The sequence below is a fragment of the Pangasianodon hypophthalmus genome, chromosome 4 (assembly GCF_027358585.1).
Source record: "Pangasianodon hypophthalmus isolate fPanHyp1 chromosome 4, fPanHyp1.pri, whole genome shotgun sequence".
NCBI lineage: Eukaryota > Metazoa > Chordata > Actinopteri > Siluriformes > Pangasiidae > Pangasianodon > Pangasianodon hypophthalmus.
The window spans coordinates 17,809,806-17,830,142 of NC_069713.1; the positions used below are offsets into that span (position 1 = coordinate 17,809,806).

The 20,337-nt window shown below is 39.7% G+C and overlaps 1 protein-coding gene across 10 annotated transcripts in view; it reads right to left on the minus strand.

The window, feature by feature from the left end:
- dysf (dysferlin, limb girdle muscular dystrophy 2B (autosomal recessive)) overlaps positions 1–20,337 on the minus strand; it is a 77,632-nt gene that overhangs the window by 25,746 nt on the left and 31,549 nt on the right. For all 10 annotated transcript variants that reach the window (XR_008301590.1, XM_053233141.1, XM_053233143.1 and 7 more), the window contains 11 exons: positions 18,902–18,989; positions 18,741–18,818; positions 13,153–13,334; positions 12,591–12,731; positions 10,613–10,642; positions 8,976–9,011; positions 8,780–8,821; positions 7,031–7,132; positions 6,754–6,915; positions 5,654–5,819; positions 5,491–5,564 (listed from right to left, as the gene is read on the minus strand). Coding sequence is in view for 9 of the 10 variants with exons in the window: in XM_053233141.1 (XP_053089116.1) it covers positions 5,491–5,564; positions 5,654–5,819; positions 6,754–6,915; positions 7,031–7,132; positions 8,780–8,821; positions 8,976–9,011; positions 10,613–10,642; positions 12,591–12,731; positions 13,153–13,334; positions 18,741–18,818; positions 18,902–18,989 (1,101 nt within the window). In the remaining variant the exon portion in view is untranslated. The remainder of the gene's footprint in view (positions 1–5,490; positions 5,565–5,653; positions 5,820–6,753; positions 6,916–7,030; positions 7,133–8,779; positions 8,822–8,975; positions 9,012–10,612; positions 10,643–12,590; positions 12,732–13,152; positions 13,335–18,740; positions 18,819–18,901; positions 18,990–20,337) is intronic.

Below are 20,337 nucleotides of genomic sequence, written 5' to 3' on the forward strand. Positions count from 1 at the left end.
GGTATGTCCTGGAAGCTAATCGGGTTGACAGAAAAATTTGCTTATACTCTCATCCAAAACCATCATCATAACCACTTCAGACTTAAAACCATAGGGGTGTGGGGAAAAACATTATAGAAGAACAGCATTACAACAGTGAAGTTTTGCCCAAAGACGTGTCCATTCCATGTGCCAACACAGAATGTTCAACACATAATATTTGTCAAATTAAGCTACTCTTATATCACAAATGTTAAACATGAGGTTTGCGCAGTGACATCAAGAATTGCCTAAGGGGACTGATATTACACATAAGTTATAACCCACATTTAAACAAGCAAAATTTAAACAAGCAAAGCCCTCTTAGGTCACACTGAGACAATCCAGCTCTTGACACTGCGTAAAGATTCCAAATCTACAACAAGCAAATCAGACAGTCAAAGAGAGCCAAGGTCATCCTTCGCCAAGGCTTCAGCCTTGTTCTGGTGTGGTGCTTCAGAGAAGGACCTGGTTACAGAGGTCTGTCAGCAAGTGCTCTCTTTTCCCTAGAATCGACCCTAAGCAGGAGGCTTTGGGAGGAGGACAGAGGAGGAGGGAGGAGGGGCGGGGAGGGACGGTTCCTGTGGCGCCTGTGGTGAGCAGGCAGGAGCGGGGGAACACAGTTGCCCACGACAACGACTCACCACATCAGAGGCAGGCCTGAACCCTAGCAGCGCCTTCTGCAGCCTAGTGCCAGGACATTATGTATACAATAACAGAGGCAGCTTTACAAGGCACTCAAAGGAACAGCTAATTAGGAACAGGGCCATTCGTTTGCTGTTGTCCTCTAATGTGGGGCAGTTGCATTACAGCACATTACAAAAGTACACTTGGAAAGTATCAATGGACTGAACTGAATGGGCTGGATCACCTCTCCACATATCATAGCACATGCATCCTCCCTAGCTGTAACTCTCCTAGCAAATCCACCAAGGTATAGCAAAGCTGATACTACTAGAATGTCCTGTAGGTCTCCAGCAAGTCCCATTTCAAAAACCTCCTCAAAGCCTCTCTGCATAGGTACCCACTTTGTCCTTTAACCAAAGAGTAAAGAGCCAAAGAGCATCTATAAAGTCACTAAGGGTGTCTTAACTTTCCCAAAAAGATGTTGCCTTTGGCCTTCATCAAAACCTGCACTGAGTGACAAACATGCTCCTTTTTACCAGAGAGTATTTTTCAAGGAATACAAGATCCTAGTTCAGGGTACTATCTGGAGCCAAAGTGGAGTCTTTGGGGAAATGATGGGGGCTCAAGTTTCACTTAATGCACTGGGGAGTGTAGCCCAGCTTTCTGCCCCCACAGCATAAAACACAAGGAATTCACAGATGTGGAAATAATTCAGAGCACTGAGAGTTTTTGGCCCACTGTAATGGTGTATGCCTGGTATAACTTTGTACATCTAAATTGGTTATATACACGGAGTTGGACATGACCCACTCATCATCAAGCTTGACAAAATAGTCCACTCTTTTATGTGATGTGACAGGCTTGAGGGACCAGCCTTGTTATAAAATGTCAATCCAAAACAAAAAAAAAAAAAAAAGCTAGCAAGCAAGTACTACTCATCTAAAAAATATACATCATAGTATAGGCTATTAGATGATATTTGGATACAGGGTTGGCCTAAGTGCAGAATCTTTACCGTATAGCTCCCATTGCAAGGCAGAGTTTTAAACCTTTCAAAACAGAGGAAGCTTCAAACAGCTGCAGAGTGGCACAAGATCAGATTTTTCTTTGTGGCTTTTCTAACTTCCCCAGGTTTTGTGTGGGACTTACATTCAGGCCTGTGATGTGAAAGAAAATCCTAGGATTCAGCTCAGTTTGCTTAGGGTCATTTATTTGACTGACCTGTTGAAAGGGAAAGGGCCAGCTGCTATGTGAAAACACACATAGTCAGAGACTCTGGATTAACAAGTAGCCATGCATCTAGCAACATATAAGCTAGCAAGCATGCACCTGTATCAATAATAATAATAATAATAATAATAATAATAAAATGAGAAAGACCATGAGCGGACCTATGAAACACACCAAGTAATGTGTTAAGATATAGTATGTACCATCTAGCTAAATCTGCAAAACATGCATCCTAGAGAACATACATCCCCAACCCCAGCATCTGTCTCTTTACTGCTCCCAGAACTTTTCTGATGGACAGAGATGAGAATCATGGGGATTTTCACATGGATAGCTGTGGTTGTGGTTCCCGTTTTATTTATTCTGACCCGAACAAGCCATTTGATGGCGGTCCTTTGACAAGGCAAGCCAGAAAACAAATGAGAGAAAAATGTTCCCCCATACAAATGCAGAGATCTAAATAACCCATTGTGCTGTCATTGCAAGACAGCTGAATTCATAGGGGAATATAGAAGAGGTATTTACTCCGTATTTAGCAAAATGCTTACTTAGTCAAAAGTACGGTCATCTTTCATTCAAAGGACTAGATTACAATAAGCAACTGGTGTATCAAATGATTGTGATACTATACCAGAATGTAAAGCCAGACTAGAAGGTCAATAATGTAAATAAACTGCAGTCTATAACTGCAAAAATTACCAGGCAGAACAAGTCATCCATTCAATCTAAAATTCATTTTGTTCTCATTTATTTATTCCAGTGACTAAACAAACATAAGGTTGAAAGGTCAAAACTGAGAAATGGAAACAATTTTCCAATTTCATAAGCTCTTGATCATTTTTTATGATGTTATTATGTTTTTGGTGTGGGGGTAGTGTTTTCACTCTGGCAGGCAATTGATAAACGCTATAGGAGGCTTTATTAAAAGCTAGTCTCTTTTTGATGAACACTATAGGAGGCTTCATTAAAAAGCTGTGGATACGGGTTCTAAAAAGAATTTATTAATTATATGGGTATCTGTCATTTCATCATGTGCTTCCAGCAATTCCTTAACAATTACTTCACTTGTTGACTATACCAAAACAATCCTCCTCAACAACCATTAATAAGGGCACCGCAATTCAGCAATAGAGGTAATGAAAAATGGGGCACACCTGAGCCCTGCTGTCCCATGTATAGTTATGTAATTTCTCCTCTCTCTCTCTCCCTCTGAGAAGTGATCTGAGCATGTTTGTGTGTGGCCGTGAGCAAAGCAAAGTTTTATGTTACCGTCTGACTACGGTGCCAAGGCACGAACCCAAATTAAGAAAAGCTCACATGTGCTCTTACCCTTGGTCTGCTTTATTCTCTGAGTGCCGTTGAGATTGTTAGACTGGTGCCAAAACCCAGGAGCTCCTCACAGACTGAGACCAAGAGTCTCCTCAACCAAGTGGTCCAACTGTGCAGGAGTGGTGACAGTGTAGCAACATCAGGCTTTCCTTGGCCTGCAACTGCAGCATCAAGAGATCATCCCCCAAATCCCTCAAATGGAACTTCACATTCAACCAGATGTTTCTCAGCTCCTGCAAGCGCTTGCTGAGACCTGACTCACAGCAGCCAGAGAAGGTAGACAAATGGTTGGTGTTGGAGCAGGTTGTCGTTTGACTTCCAGAGGATACCTCTGAGTGGGGAAAGTGCCACAAACTCAAAACTCTACTTGAAGCCATCCAGCTGGCTGACAACCACATGTGCATTTTTGCTGGCCACCCTCCCCACCCCAGAACTGCTCCTACCCCTGCATTGCTCTGGGTCCTACAGTGCTCACCCTATCTGCAAGTAGAGTTCTAAAGGGGTATACACCAGGCCTGATGGACCAAAGACAGATTCAAGACAAGACAATGGAAAGGGGCTGGGAGGTGAACTTGACATGTATTCACTGTGATCTGCACACACATCCTTTGGGAACACTGAATGCATTGAATACAGAGGCCAAAAACATACAACAGAGGTGGCAGTTAGTTTTCCACTCAGTAATTTTGGGAACAGATTTGGTTCAGTTAGCAGCAGACTTACACTGCTGCTACTCAGCAGTTTTCTTAAACTGTGGAGAAAGGTAACTCCTGTTGCTCTGGCAACAGAGAGAGATGAGTTGCAGAGAGAGTTGAGTTTGGGCAGCGGTGTTCTAAAACACAAATCCCAATACAATCCCTCTTGGAGTCCATTTCTCACCATCCCAAAGAGCAGAGGTTGCCAAGCTGCAAGCAAAATTTTCTGATGTGTTTTCTCCCCTGCCTGGGCCTTATTGCTTGCCTGAAGAAAAGTGGTTCAGGACAAACTGGGGTAAATGCTATAGTTGGGAGTAATAGAGAAGTCATACAGTGACTGGAATAAGTACAATGTGCTTGTGCCCAATGTGTATGGGGTAGTGAGTTTCTGCGTGGACTTCACGGCGAATACAGGTTACAAATGTGATGCCTGTCCAGTTCTTCATTTTGACAAGCTCCTGGATCGGCTAAATGCAGATCATTTGAATTTGAGTCTGTATGAGTCCTTGATTTATTCTCTTATGGCCACATTAAATTGTGTGCACAATTAACTATTATTGCATATAAAATATATCTATAAAAAAAGTACATATGGCATTTTTAGATGATGTCTGTGTTTCACAATTTCAACCGCCGTACTTCTACTTTACTGTGAAAAAATAGAATGTGCTGTAAATATTCAGCAATTAATGTAATAATTGCTAGGAATGAATTCATGCAGTAATATTCTGTCAATATACTAGACACCTGTGAGATGTTTCCTTGAATACTTGCCATCTTATCATTTATATATCATCATAATATTCATTCTTTTGTTTGTTATTACAATTGAAAAAAAAAAACAACAATCCGCTTCTTCTATTTTGCTGGGGGGGGGGGGTTCCCGCAGCCTTGAAGGTATAAATGACAGCCAGGTCATTTAAATAATGCAAATGTGCCACCCAGAAAATCATCTTAAGCACTTGTATAATGCAACTGAACATGCAGTATGCTCACGTAAATCTTGACGTAACTTTTAAACTTAAGTCGCCGATTTAATTTCCCAACTCTGAATACTTTCTAGTTCTCTGTCATGCCAGGGCAAAGGACTGGCCAGTGCCCAAAACACATTTTTTAGGCAGGGCGCGGCCAATGTTAGCAATGAGGCATAGGTTCCGTTGTTAAGAAATTACCCCTAGACTCTGTGTTTAAGGGTGTGTTCTGTATATAACATCTCATAAGATCATACCTCACTTAATGTAAGTGTCCAAAGGGAACCTAGAGAAACCCAAGCTACGTGACCCCAGAACCACCAAACAGCAGCCAAAAGAATTACACTCATAAAAAAGACTTACGTAATCAAACAAATCATATATGAGTGTGTCACACTTAAGTAAGCCTTAAGGTTAATGCTTCTTTTAGAACAACGTTAGACTGAATTAGCAGTGATGACATTTTCAGCCATACACCCAAGGGTCTCAAGCAATGAACCTTCCCATTTTTGTTTTGTTTAGACATTCTGGACTCATATGGGTTTTAGTGAGACCTGTTATTGAAGATGCTACTACTAATAGACAGAGATAAAAAAAAAAGATTAAAAAAAACCCTCTACCTGTCCAGGAATGAGAGGTTCCTTGTCATCAATGTCAATCAGTACGTCATCTCTTGGTGTGTGAGGAATTGTTTCTGTAAAAGAGAAATGAGTAAGGTCATTTTTCATTACATTACATTTGCTTTTTTATCCATTAGAATTTCAATTTTCTTTCTGTTCTCACCCAGCTCCTCTTCTGTGGGCTCTTCGTCCTGGTTCTCAGGGTGGCAGCGGTACTCCTCCAGAGAGCGGATGGTGCATTGGCCCACCACTGGCTTCCTGCCAAACTGCCGGTTGTCAATCACCTTGATCACCAGTGGAGGCATGTAGAGTTCCTCCCTGGGCAGCCGCTGTGTATGCAGAAGGTCACAGAATGTAACATGACAAGACAAATGTCTAGTAGTAGATCCTTTGTAATCTTAATCTTTTTGCCACTTATGAAAATGGATTCATTAGTTGTGAAAACCTTTATAGACAGATTGATATGTGGAATAAGGGGTGGGAAAAAGGTCACTCAGCTTTTGACATGGGATGAAGAAAAAGATAAATGCCTCTGCCGGTCGTGACTGCGGTGCAGTGCATGTCTTTTGAGTACAGTATTGTTGTTTTCTCCATTTCACATATGATTAGAGAGAGGCTCATCTCACGGCCACAACACTCGGTGCAACTAACCAAAGGAATGATGACATGGTGAGCGTCTGTCTCATGCTTGGCATATAGCTGTCTCTAACTGACAGTGAGCTGTCAACATTTCCAGCCAGCATTCGTTCCATACAAAGCCTTTCACCGTAAGATGAGACTCTATGCACGCTCCAGACCGTTTAGAGTTAGGTAATTACAGGTTGGATTTGCTTGATACAGTGGATTGTTGCTGTGGCAGTCACTGCAGCAGTGAGGTCCAAAAAACAATGCCAGCAGACTGAAACCCATGTCAAGGCTAATGATATTGCTGATCTATACTGCCAAAACTGCAAGTTTTAAGAAATAGACAAGCAGAATATCCAGTTTTTGCCAAAGTAATGACAAGAAATTAAGGTGCTTTTTGTTGTTTTTATTTAGCTATAAGGACTATAATATTGTTTAGTGAAAGTTAATACTTAAAATTGAGAAAGAAATTAATAAATAAAAACCTTTATCCAAAACGAAGATGGTCTCACAACAACACCACTAAAATGTCCTTAAGAGAGTTGGTTACAAATAAAATAGATTAATATAACTACTGTATGTGATAGAATGATTTCTTTAAAGTGGGTTGTGATGAATAAGATTAAGTGTAAAATGTACCACATCAATGAAGAGTGTGTTGACGTCAAAGTTGGGATTCTTCTTAGTGTTGCGGATGACACAGGACTGCACCATACAACCTCCACATCCGACCTGCAAGCTGGGGGATGTCACACTGGCCAGCTGGAAGCTCTTCAGGTTACGCACCCCCCATGCCAGGATCTAAAATGTCATATACTGAAAGTCATATTATTTGTGATGGATGCTGGGTAATCTGCAGTTCAATTCCTTACTGGTAACGATGCTGGTCACCTCTCCATGCCTGTATTGGACTAACCTCAATAGCAGTGCGCTCTAGAACAGGTTTGATGCCGTGTGGCACCATGAAGACATTTGGCTGTCTCTGTGGAGGCGGGTACGGTAAATCTGAGTCTTCTGGCTAACAATCAGAACACAAAAACAGGGTTTAACACTGGATGGACCCATGTACAATATGTAGCACAGCTGTAGGCACTACATTGAAGTCATGCACTGAATTGCCAAATTTTCTCTGTGCACCTTAATATTGCACCTTGTTCATATGTGATCATATGTGGAACATCGTAGCTGTGTGACTCACTGACAGTGCCTGAAACCATACCATGCATCCACATTTGGAGATGGGTGTCAAAAGGCACACATGTTTTAGTTCCAGATTGCAGGGGAAATCGGTCAAACACTGTTATGTTAAATATTAGTTGTGGTTAGCCGACATGCCAAAAAATGAAACCCTGATTGTTAGCAGAATTGCATTGCAGCCTTTGGGAGCAATGTTAAATCCAATGTCACTGTTAAATACAATGGGATATTGTTTTAAAACACTGCTATATTTCTCACATCTTTAATAGTACACCATGTAATGTTTGAGTGTCATTATTTTGAGGTACAAAAATCTGCCCTTAAATTTCCACACCCTGTTAATAAAAAAAAAAATGCTTCCCAACACTGATACCAAATTCCTTCCAAAAACAGAATATAGGCTTTAGTTACAAGTATGTTGTGAGCAAGTGTTGTATTAGATGATGCACCAACTCAAAATTGTGGGAAATTACATTATTGTCCCAAAATTAATCTAGATTGCCAACAACACAATGGCTTGTTTCAGTGTTAAGCCAAGGGTAATAAAGACAAAGTAAAGCTATTAGTAAAATGAAAAGACAAAAAGTGGAAGCTTCACAGATTATTGTGAGAAAATGATCCAGCACATTTCAATGGCACTGTTTTCTTGCCCTCTGGGAATATTGGTCTAATGTAAATCTACATATCTGTGAATATGATGTGAACATATTGCAGAAGAAATAAAAAAATCTATCAATGGCTTGTGTGTTTTTTCATGCCATACTAACCTCCCCAACAGGGTTTTAGACCTGGAGTACTCTATCCAGTATGAAGAAGTACTTATTGATGGAGGCTTCAAAGCACTTTTGTAAGTCGCTCTGAATAAGGGAGTCTAACAAATGCCATTAATGTAAACATAAATGTAAACCCAAAGATGAGCAAAGAACACTCTGCTTTTTCTAAGTTCAACGTCTATATGATCCCTTATTTAACTAGCCCTTCTGATTTTGTCTTATAGTGGGCACTTTACAGTAAAGCACTGAAATATATTTCACAGGTAAGTAGACAGACCCGATCCACATCATGCTATAGATCTGTGAAAATACTGACTGTTTGAGTGCAGACATAATTGAGAGCTAAGCATACACCCAAGGGTTCCTCACGGGTTATTTGGATGTGTAAGCTAAACCCTCGGTTGTTACAGTTCTACATAGACACCTTAAAGGTTTCCCCAGGAGGACAAGATGAAAAACCCTTTAGAACTTTTGCACTTCAAACTGAGCATCATTCCCTTATTGCTGGAGCGCTTCATCATTGTGGTTTGAGGGAATGAGCTTGAGAACAAGATTCAGGAAGATATATAATTGGGATTAAAGCCATTGGCTGCATGATCTATGTAGTAAATTCCATTGTGCTTAAAGTTTGTGGTGGTGCTAAGGCTTCAGTTCACCAACAAGGCTGTGTGTGTGAATGGGTGTAAATACTTTACCCATTGCTGCAAACTCTCAGAGAAGGCCGCTGGAAATACAAGCTTGAAGACAAAGTAAAACAAGAAAGAAATATCAGAAGATGAAAATAAATGAAAGGAAGTCACGAGATCCATTTAAAAATTAAAAACAATATTAAATGTGAAGTAGCAAGCCAACTATTGGTCAATTTTTATAATTGTGATCAGCATTACTTACCTCATCCATAATATGAGAATGGGAGACAAGGTCACCCTGGGAATAAAGAAAAAATTTGAATATAATTAAAAATTTCAAAACAAAACAGTGGTGAGAGAGTCCGTTGCCTGTGTGTGTGCATGTTTTATACAGGGCTGTTTCTTGCTATAAGTGGTATACTAAGTGATTGAGTAGGCCCCCAGACCACCAGGGGGCCCATGATTTTTAAAATAGAGCTACAAAAAAATACACACTTTACAATCATTTCGCAAAAAGCTTTAGGTATCAGGCAGTCTCTGGGCCCCCCTTGTGGTGTGAAAAGAATAGAAACTGCAATTTACATAACTAAACTATGTAACTAACATAACTAATATCAGAACATCATCAGAAGAAGAAGCAGTGATCACATCTAAAAGAAAATAGCAGAAGGGGAGAAACGAACCCAAAACATGGGAAATTTATTCTTTATTTATGCTATAATTGGATTTAGTCGGTTTGGACATTTTCCTGTTTCCACTTGTTGATAATGGAAATGGAAAAGTTAGTTCCTAACTAGCTAGCTAGAAATAGTAAGAAACGTTAAGCTAACACAAGTTAAGTTGCTAGTTACTCACCAACTCCACAATTTATTCATTTATTTTATTCATATAATGTACTTGTTTAGAGATTTAATTCCTTATATAGTTCTTGTTCGGCTGTTTTTCGTTTTATTATTAATTAATGTTTTTTCCCTCCTCCAAGATAATTCTGTTCATTCTTGCATATAAATTATGACTTTTGTGGGTGGGGGGATGCCTGAGTAAATTGTCACTTAGGGTGCCCAAAGGTTCCGAAACATCCATGTATTTATATCTTGGTGGGAACCAAATGTCCCTCATGGAGAAGAATGTCTGACAGTTTTGACCTTGTGGGGACATTACAAAGAACACTGTTTTTTATTATTTTTTATTTTTTAAACAAAAATCTCTTATTTAAAAAAAAAAAAAAACCTGAAAGAGCCAAATGGTTTTCTTTTGGTTACTGAGGTTAAGATTAGAGTTAGATTTAAGTACAGACACAGCATTAATTGGCTGCATTAATATTTAATATTTAAAAAGTATGTCAATGGTAGGTTCTCACAAATATTGTAAGACAAACGTGTGTGTGTGTGTGTGTGTGTGTGTGTGTGTGTGTGTGTGTGTGAGAACATGCTTGCTTGGGTGGCCTGGCCTTTAAGCATGCATAGTAATTCAATTTCCTTCTGATTATGCCGTTGTAACTGGTGCCAGGTGGGCATGTTGGGTGGAGCCTCTGGCACACTTAACCACACAATGGTATCTATAGTCATTCTCATGGCATTCTGCATTACACAGACAGGGTCCTTTGGCTGATCCAAGAGCAAAGGGGGAAAAAAGCCACAAATCTATGACAGTCTGTTAAACACGTCCAGGATTGATACAAGGCCAGATAAATGGGTCCAGGTACAGTGGTGTTCTTACCACTTAGGAGCAGCCCTATCCAATTACTCTGTAATGCGTGCCTTGGAGAACAGTAAGGGCCTGTGTTGGAGAATAGAGACAAAATAATGTGTGTGTGTCTGTGTGTGTGTGTGCGTGTGTATGTGTGTGTTGTGTGTCATGTGTACACTGAAACTGAAAAAAAACTGAAACACCACTAACCTCTTGACCAGGGATGTGATGAATTGCAGGCTGTGATAGATAGATAGAAAGACAGATAGATAGATGGAGATACTTAGATAGAAAGCATTAGTGGCAGACCACACGTTTAATAAGTCTCAAATGAAAGCGGTGACATCATGGGACATTATTAAATTAGCCTGTGGCCACTGGGAATGAAGTCTGTTCACATGTGAACAAGCACTCATCAAACAGCACACAATGTTCTCCTGGGACCCAGGCGCCCTCCTTACACACACACACACACACACACACACACACACACACACACACACACACACAGATATACACACAATTCTCTAACATGGACACAATGGAGTCTATTCAGAGCAAAACCACAATGTAAAAAAAAAAAAAAAAAAAGCAAGACCTCCCGTAAATGAATTAAAGGTTATTGTCCAGAGCAATATTAAAACACTAAACAGTACACATCTGGACACGTGCTTGTTCAGAATTTATAGTGCAAGTGTCTTGCCCACATTTGCTCCTTTTTTTTTTTTTTTTTTTTTTTTTTTTTTTTAAATGCGAGTAGAATTTGACTTTTGACTTATGAGCACATGAGCAACACCAGAGTTTAACCCATGCAGCCTACAGCTCTGACTTAATATTATTTATTTGAATAAACAAATGCTTATATTTATTAAAAATCTTTTCACATGGCAGACGACTTTCTTCTCGGGCTGTCTCTCTCCACTTTACGAATGAAAAGTCAAAAATCAGCTTTCCCCATCAGCGTTTCATACAGCAGTTGAAAAAGAGCACATCCTAGCTTATTTTTTGCTTCTGGAGCAACCACATTTGTTAGCTAAAGGCTAGAAATGTTGGCCAAATCTGATGCAATATTCACATATGTCCTCAAAAATTTTGAACTTTTCAACTTGCGAGCGGGCGGTCATGCACACTGGCGATGGTTTCTCTGGGTTGAGCCCGCTTGCTATTCCGCCCGTGTCACTGTGACTGCCCACACAGAGATTGCATACTCCTGTGTGAAAATCCCTTAGCATAGAATTTATTTAAACACTTATTTCAAGAAGGGCCATTACAACTGTACTAACTAGTACACGTCACCAGTTTTAAATGCAATGTCGAGCGAAAACAAAGATGCTAGATAACACAGTTAACAAACTGAGGCTGTAAAGTTTGTAATGTAATGTTCATTAATGAATTAGATAAATTCAGCTGCCAAAATACAGGCCAAGCTAGTAAAGTAGAAAGAATTCATGAGTTATTTATGACAAGCTCACTTTAGAACATTGTATATTATTTGGACTGAAGAGATAATGTGTTCTAAACAAATGCTAATACAGATACGAATAGACACACTGTTTGTCTGATAAAGGGTTTAAAAATGCCAGAAAGGTTCACAGTCTGCTTCTGGTTGAGGCTAGAGGCATCAGTTGCATCATCCTACGGGATGCAACAAAAAAAAGTTGTGTGTGGGAGGTTTCACAAACGCGTGATCAAGGCGAAGTTCAATTAAAGACCACGTTAATTAACATGAATGTGCTGTCGTCTTTAGTATCTGAAAACTGAATTCATTAGAAAGCATTACATAATGGTACAAAAATGTAATAACTACACAAGCAGGGTTAAAAACAGTCCTGAGCATAGCACATCTTCCGGTTTCGGACACACCCACGCTATGGGATTCAATCTGAATACAGATACAGCCACGAATATTTGGAGCACTAAACAGATACACATACAACTACAGATAGGGGCATTGTATGTTTGATAACTGAGATGTTGGAGTGCTCCACTGGGTCTCCACATTTCAAAGACCTTTAGTCAAAGAAACTTAGCTTCTTACAAGTCCATTCATACCCCTAATAAGTAATTTCTAACATTTTTCTGTTGTGCCACTTGGGAGCTAAGCTTGTAATAATTTTTTGATGCCACATTTTGGCCTTAGACACAACAAGTTGAGACATAAACAACTGATAATCATGGCAGCCTTTACCTTATCTCTGCGGATCAGTTCAAATGCGGCAAGTAGTTCACCAGCAGCTTTGCCACCTTTCAGGATAGGATACCACGCCAGACGAGGAGAGGAGACCACAGAGGGCTGGCATATACTGCGTCCCATAAACTCATCTGCTCCCTATAGAAGAGGTCAAAGGACAAATGCCATTATAATGAAAAATAAGAACAGCATTTTATCATCTGCCATATTATTTGGTGGGATATGTAATATATCTGAACAAGTTTAGTCTTCAGCCAGTAACTAAAATCAGTGTCAACACTATTCTCACACCACCAATCACCTGATACTGGTAGAACTACATCGTGTAGCACAGCATAGCACCTGTTAATCCATCAGGTATCAGTAGTGATTGATTAAAAAATATCATTAACATTTGAAACTCTAGCCAGAACTGTGAAATTACCACCTAACCCTTTGTTTGCTTTGATTTCTGAAGCATCCATTTGCATTAACATGCATGAACACATTTACAGACATATAAGCATATGCACATGTAAATGCTAACATACACTCCTCTCCGCACAGAATGTAAACTCACATAAGTGTCTTGATCGTAGACCTCCACTACAATGTTTGGCGGGTTCTTCTCTGTCACTTTGGGATCTCCGAATATCTCCACCTCATAGAAGATAAGAGTCTGATCCCAGGTGGGGTTAAGCGTGTTCCTTATGGTCACTGTCATCTGGCTCTGGTGCAGGAATGACACAATGGCATAGGGATCTGCAAAGAAATGTCAAAAATCAGCATCAAACAGAACAGATCATGTAGTCAAAGAAATCGTGCTGTATAGTGACATGTAGTGAAATATGTCCTCAGATCCTGGAGAAGTACACATTAAAACTTATGATCTCTAAAACAGAGCATTGCAAATCAGATTAAACTGTCAAATTATAGCATAAGAACATTTCGGCAGTAAATTCCATTACATTGTAATAACATCCAATGGATTCCTTTGTAATTTAATAATGGTGATTTTGTTATGTGCCACAGTGATAGACAAATAAAATGGAAAGAAACAGTTGCCAGTGTTAGGATGTGCAACCGCAAAAACTAGCAGAGGTCTGGTTGTCATTAAAACCGAGGCAGTGATTTAGTACTTAATGAAAGTCCTTCTTTCAAGGCCTCCAATGCATCACTGAGCGTAATAAACTGTGGTGTTTCTGTCTTTGATAATATAATAAGGGCAATGAAGTCAAGAATACAGTGCCAACTGAACCAGTGAAAATAGCCATATGCTGCAGAGAAACTGTTTGAACTTTGGTCATCCAAATGTGATGTCTATTCAAGTGTGTGTGTGTTTGTGTGTGTGTGTGTGTGTTTGTATGTATGCACCAAAGAGTTAAACTTATATATTCTGAAGTGAGCCAAAATGAAAATGAATGACATAAACTGCTTAGGAATGCTTGAAATTGAAGAGACAGTCTCAGTTTATTATTACAGTCCACGTAAACCATCCTCAATGGGATAGTTTCACAAGGGAGGGGAAAATGGACCTGCTTTTTTCCCAGCTCCGATTAACACATACACACAAACTTATACCCCTTCCCACAAAACATTCTGGCTCAAATAAACAGAGGCATAAGTAAGCCAAGTGTGCACCATCACCCAGGAGTCAATGGGAAATAAATACAGGCGAGGGCTAATCGGGTTGCATAGAGTAAATAAATACTCCTCCTGAGGGGATTGTGGGACTGGACAAAGGCACAGCAATGGCCGCCCACGTGCATGATTCATCCATGTGAGACTCTGAAGAGTACTGCCATACAGTCAGATGACAGAGGAGGCACTGCCAGGATGCATTGTTTCTAATCTGTCAACAGTACAGTGTTGGCTTGTTCAAGTGCAGTGCATCATTTTTATATTCTTAAAAATGTATCAGGGTGCCTGGGAAAAAACTGTAGCCACAGGCAGGTCATAAATAAATGCATTTTGTAGCCGACCACAAGACAGCATGTTGAATATTGGGTGGAATCACACATAGTTGGCACATTTTTATGGCATTATCGAGACTTTACCAAATATTTAAAAGCAGATATTGTTCTTCAGTATTGTATTTGAGAGTCAGAGGCAGTGGGTTATAATTATATGGTTATATGAATTTATTTATTTTCCAATTTCAATTCCATTTATAATTTTCATTGTACAGCAGGGGTCCAAACACTGGCAGATGTGGTCACTACAAGCAAATCCATACACTCGTAGAAAATCACACTAATTTAGTGAACTAAAAGGTTCTTTGGTTGGGGAGCCTTAAAGGTTTCATAGGGAATCCTAAACTGTGGGTTTCCCTTTCAGAAAAAGTTCAATATAAACCCCTCTGAAAAGAAAGCATTTTGTAAATGAACTTGTAAATTTTGTTGAGTGTCTTAACAAAACTCAGCCAAACTAATTATCATGATGCATATTGTCTTCAAGTGTCGCAATGATATATTTCCCTTATACCACAGCACTGAATTCTCAAATTTGATTGGTCAGAAGGTGTTGATTAATTTTTTTTAATAGCAGACGTTAACAATAGTGTCAACTTTAATTGAACGCATTTGCATTTATACGTTACCGTTTCCGTAGTAACAGGTCACAGAGCTTTGTATGGTGGACAATCTACATAAACTAAGACTAAAAAAGAGACTAAACAGATTAAAAAATGTTATTTCACAAAGAAAATTTTATAAGTGTTTATATGTTGAAGCTTACTGAAAATAGACATTTATTTAACTAAGATGGAATGAGTCCTGGGCGTCAGTGCTTTGTAACGGTCAGGTTTTCTGTTACGGGGAGTGTTCAGGACAGAAGACTTTGCGCTTTCTAGTTTCTCTGTAACATGACAGGCTGCATATTTTGTCTTATTAAATTCAACTGAAAGAAAAAATAGAAAAAAAGAGAGACCAGTAACAGAAGGACTGTTCATAGCTGCTATAACAAGTGATAACAGGAACTAACTAGAAACAGTTATAAAGCATGAAGTTTTGTTCATTAATAAATTAAATATTTTTAACTGTTGGCAAACTGCTGTGGTATAAGAGGAATAAAACTCTCCGGAATAAAAATCCACTTTGGGATGGTAACACCTACCTGTCACGGAGTATTTTCTAACAACAGCACACCCTGTCGTGTTTTATGCCTTTCATATCACCCATTCCTATTTTGAATCAATCTTGCAGCAGAATATGACTAAAGTCATCTTGGCTAAATTTAATGTTCTGGTGAATTTTCCGTGCAGTGTTGTTTGGCGGTGCGGCATGGTTGCACAGCAGGTATCATTGCTGCCTTGCAACTCCAGGATCCCTGGTTCAATCCTGAGCTCAAGTTACTGTCTGTGCAGAGATTCTCTGTCTGCAAGGCTTTCCTCTGGGTTCTCCTGTTGCCTCCCATCTCCCAAAACATGACAGTAGGTGGACTGGACTGATAAATTGACCCTGAATGAATGTGTGTGCACGGTGCTCTGTGATGGACTGGCATCCCATCCAGGGTGTATTTCTGCTTCATGCTTGGTGTTCCTGGGAAAGGCTGCGGATCCACCGTGACCCCCATACCCAGGATAAAGTGGTTACTGAAAGTGAGTGAGTGTTGTTTGGGACACGGTATGTCCACCCAGTGGCTTGAGTCTTTCTGCAGTGTGGTCACTGTTACAGAGAATGGAGCTGTGGATGGACGTCACATTTTTTGCTCCTTTCTAAATCTTTTTGCACATCATTTTATTTTATTCAGCTCCATCTCAGTCACCCAGGACAAGTGATTCCAGTCCTGCCCTGATTTATACCTTTTACCCAGACTTCTGAAAAAGAACTGTGGGTCCGCCAAAGTCTGGTAGCTGACCCTAAAATTTCCTGAAGATTAGTAGTCAGAATGCCAGGTCTGGTGATTTATACTTGCTTCATATTTTTTAAAAGATATGCCTTTTTTTTTCTTCTTTTTTCATCGGGATCTGTGGACTTGAAATTATGCCCCAAGCACAGGACCTGTCTAACTCAGTTTCCATTATCTCATCAAAAACTAAGGGAAAAATCATACATTCAATAGCCACACCTCCCCTTTGCACCCAGTTTTCTCTGTTTTTAGCAACAGTGTGTTTTTCCAGGCATAGGAGATTTATGCTGGACATCTGTAGTGGGTGATAACCACGGACCATGAAGAGTGATGACAGTGCTTTAATGGCACAGCATACCCGGTGCCTTATGGGTCTTTCTGTGGCAAATGTCTGCCCAACAAATACTTTAAGGGTTAATCACATCAGTGTACTTTATGTGGTTCTGCTGTAGCCTTGTTTTCACTTATGACTATGATCGGGGCACAGACATCTGCATGTGTATTACCTAAAAATTATTTTATTAGAGTCATTATCAGACTACCATATAACAACAGGATCAGCCTTATAAAAGCCAACTAGTAACAGTAGTAGGTCAAATTGGTTTATTTTTCCTGACAGTGTGCTAAAACAACAAACCTATTAGAAATGGTGCACTATTTGCTCTGATTGGGACTCCTTTAAAACCTATTCATTCCTTAACCTAATTTATCAATCTATTAGCCATTCTACTGTTCTTTAATGGTAAATCAGACGAACTGTTTTTTCCGATGTCACTGCTCTCATAGAACCCATAGTAAAAGAAAAAAAACATACGACAGTGCCTTTAGTAGCTAAGAAGCCACTGTTCATTAGACAGACTAAATGATTACAGTGAAACAGTAGCCCTGAATGCTTTCCCACAACATCTGGAGCCCCATTCCTGCACCGCAGGCTAGAAATTTCCACCTGATAAGCGTGGTTAGAGTGTTTGTATCAATGTCCGTATCTAGTGAGCTAACCACAATCATAATGCCAAATCCCCCTTCACCAAAGCACAAATATACGTCATAGTATGAGGGTAATCCTGATGTCTGTGTACATGTACTTGCACACAAGTCAAGACACACACACTTTAGTTGCACTTGCTTTGGTTTTCGTTTCCAAGGATACAAGGTATGACAAGCCAAACCACAACACCGCTCCAGTGAGACGTTTGCACTGCCGTTAGCTATCTTCATTAAACCATAACTCCATGACCTCATAGAAGCTCATGTACCTAATGAACAACAAATTTTAAATATTTCCTTATAGGTCCTTTTAACTTTATTAAGTTAACTTGCTGTCACTCTTTGGTTTTATATTAATGGTTATAGGCCATTAATGAGCCTAATATTTGCACTGATTCAATTTTTGTTCTCAAACTGAAGTAGAAGAATATGTGTCCTATTAAGCAATACAGTTCAAATGCATCGTCTTCCAAATGTAGCTAGATAGAAAACAAAAAGTCTATTCAAGAGTAACATTTGTTTCACTATTACAATGCCTTCTGTTGTGTCCACAGCAGTAAATCTGCTGTGTTTCTCCACACTCAGGGCTAAGCTCTACCAAAACTGCTTTATCCTAGTCTTTGCCAAGCACCATATTTTACCCTCTCTGACGTAAACTGGGTATACTAACATTAAGTCTCACAAGACTTCACTTTTATGATTTCGTTATTTAGAAAACCCTTCTATTATACTGAGCAATGCTGACCTTTTTTTACACAGCGGATACATAAAAAAGTTATTCTGCCTCTATTACATACCTCTTCCAATGTGCATCATATTAGGCTTACCAGTATACCCCAATCTATGATGCAGTACGAGCATGCTTGGTAGGGAAATATAGACCTTAGCGTGCATTTACCTGGCATCAAAATCACAAAGCTCATGTGGTACAGCAGCAAGAGCCTAAGGTCAGATTTTGCTGATGTCTGGATGTCTGGTGTGTGCCTCAGAGTCACACCAACAGTGCAACAGTGGCTGACATTATGAAAGTACTATTAGGCCACCCTGGAGACTGCAGAAATAACTAAGGGCTCCAGGGTTAAAAGGTCAGAGCCAGGGCGTGGCACAGCTTACACACGTGGCATTTTGACAAACAAATACAGATGCTTATAATGAATGGCAGACTTGCACAAGAACAGCTCCTGCAAAACACATCTGCACTTGGCTCCCGCAAAGCACATCTGCTTCAAAAAATAAAAGCACTTTCTTAACACTAAAGATCAATGTTAGAGAATACCAAGTTTTAAAGTTGATCTTCGTGCATAACTGACATGACGTATGGTTCTGGCCCACCTGAGAAACTGTCTTTATCCATAGCCAGCAGGTCTCTAGCCTGATACAGATAGCAGCGCAGATGGTAGCGTGTTCCACCTGAAACACAATGCATGAGTCAGTGCTTCACTATATGTTGTGTTCTAATACTTAAGTATTGTTTAAAAATTCTGATTACTTACTATCAAAGAAGCATGAGATGGTGGGACGATTGACACCAAAGGTTGTTGTGACAGACTTGTCATCATTTTTGTCATCAGTCACATTGCCCTGTTGATGGACAGAAAAAGAAACATTAGAATGAAACGCTGAGCCAATTAAGCAGTAATATGTTCCCTGAATGTAAACAAGACTTGCATATTTTGGCTGTTGAGCAGGACAAAGAATTATTATGCTGGATCAGATATCTAACAATTCCAACCAAGAGTGTAATGGAGAATGTGTTAATGATCTGCATACCGCCAGTTAGTAAGAGGGCAACTCCATCTGCACCACAAACCACTGGCACTAAACTACTGTACGTCACCACCTCGTGGTGCTGGAATCTCAAACGAAGTAGCCAAAAAAAAATCATTAAAAAAAGACACATCTAATTGTGTGTCTTGTTTAAAGGGAAAGTGCTGTGTCATCTGAGGTTCTACCGACTTGCGTGACTTATTGCCTTATTTGTGGAAAAAATATGTTGTTCCTTAAAACAAGGCTCAGAGTTTAAACCAGTCACGGCTAAAATAGGATATGACAAATAAAATACACAAAATACAGCAAACCAAATTGCATCAAAACCAGTTCAGTGCTGGAATCTGCCAAATTCATCTGCGGAATTGGCTTGTATATCATAGCATCATTCCAGTGGTCACAGAAACAGTCCAGTGTCATGTGCCATCCGTGGCTTTGAGACCATAGAATAGTAACAGATCTCATATGCTTAATATCCCTATACTATAGAAGAATTTATATTCAGCCTTTGGCACACTAGGAGTGGTACTGCTATATACAGGGAGAGATGACTAAACTGGGTGAAATGCAACTATAAAATAACGGAAACAAGGCAGTGCCACAGTGAGGAACCAGCTCACCCAGCTCTAAACCACTGCTTAACCACTAGCGTGTGCCCAGCATCAGCTCATGCCAATCCAACAGAGTTTGCTTGTTGGCTTCAGAGAGTACAGCGTAGAGACATCAGAAACCAGTAGAGTACTGAAACTTAAGAGTTCTGCCATGTTAATCATAATCTAGAAATTTCCAGCCTAAACTGCTACTGAAAACTCCATCACAGAATCCTTTAACCTTTTAAACTTTCAGAACAGTTCAGTCCAGAGATTCATTCCTTACTCTCATAAATACATATCTCTCTTACGAGTCTGTTGAATAACAAGCAAAAAGATTAAAGAGTTAATGGATATTGGAACTGTGTATAAAGTTTTTTGTTTTGTTTCTGACCCTCAACATTTCTTTTACAATACCCAAAATACACTGAGTTTGTAGGGACCCATTCCCTGTATTCATACTCCTTGGTCATTTTATCAGGTAAACCCACCATATAGGTCACTTTGTAGGTGTACAGTTAACAACTTTAATCCATTTGCTGAAATTTGTCTGCTTTCCTCTACTCTGTCCA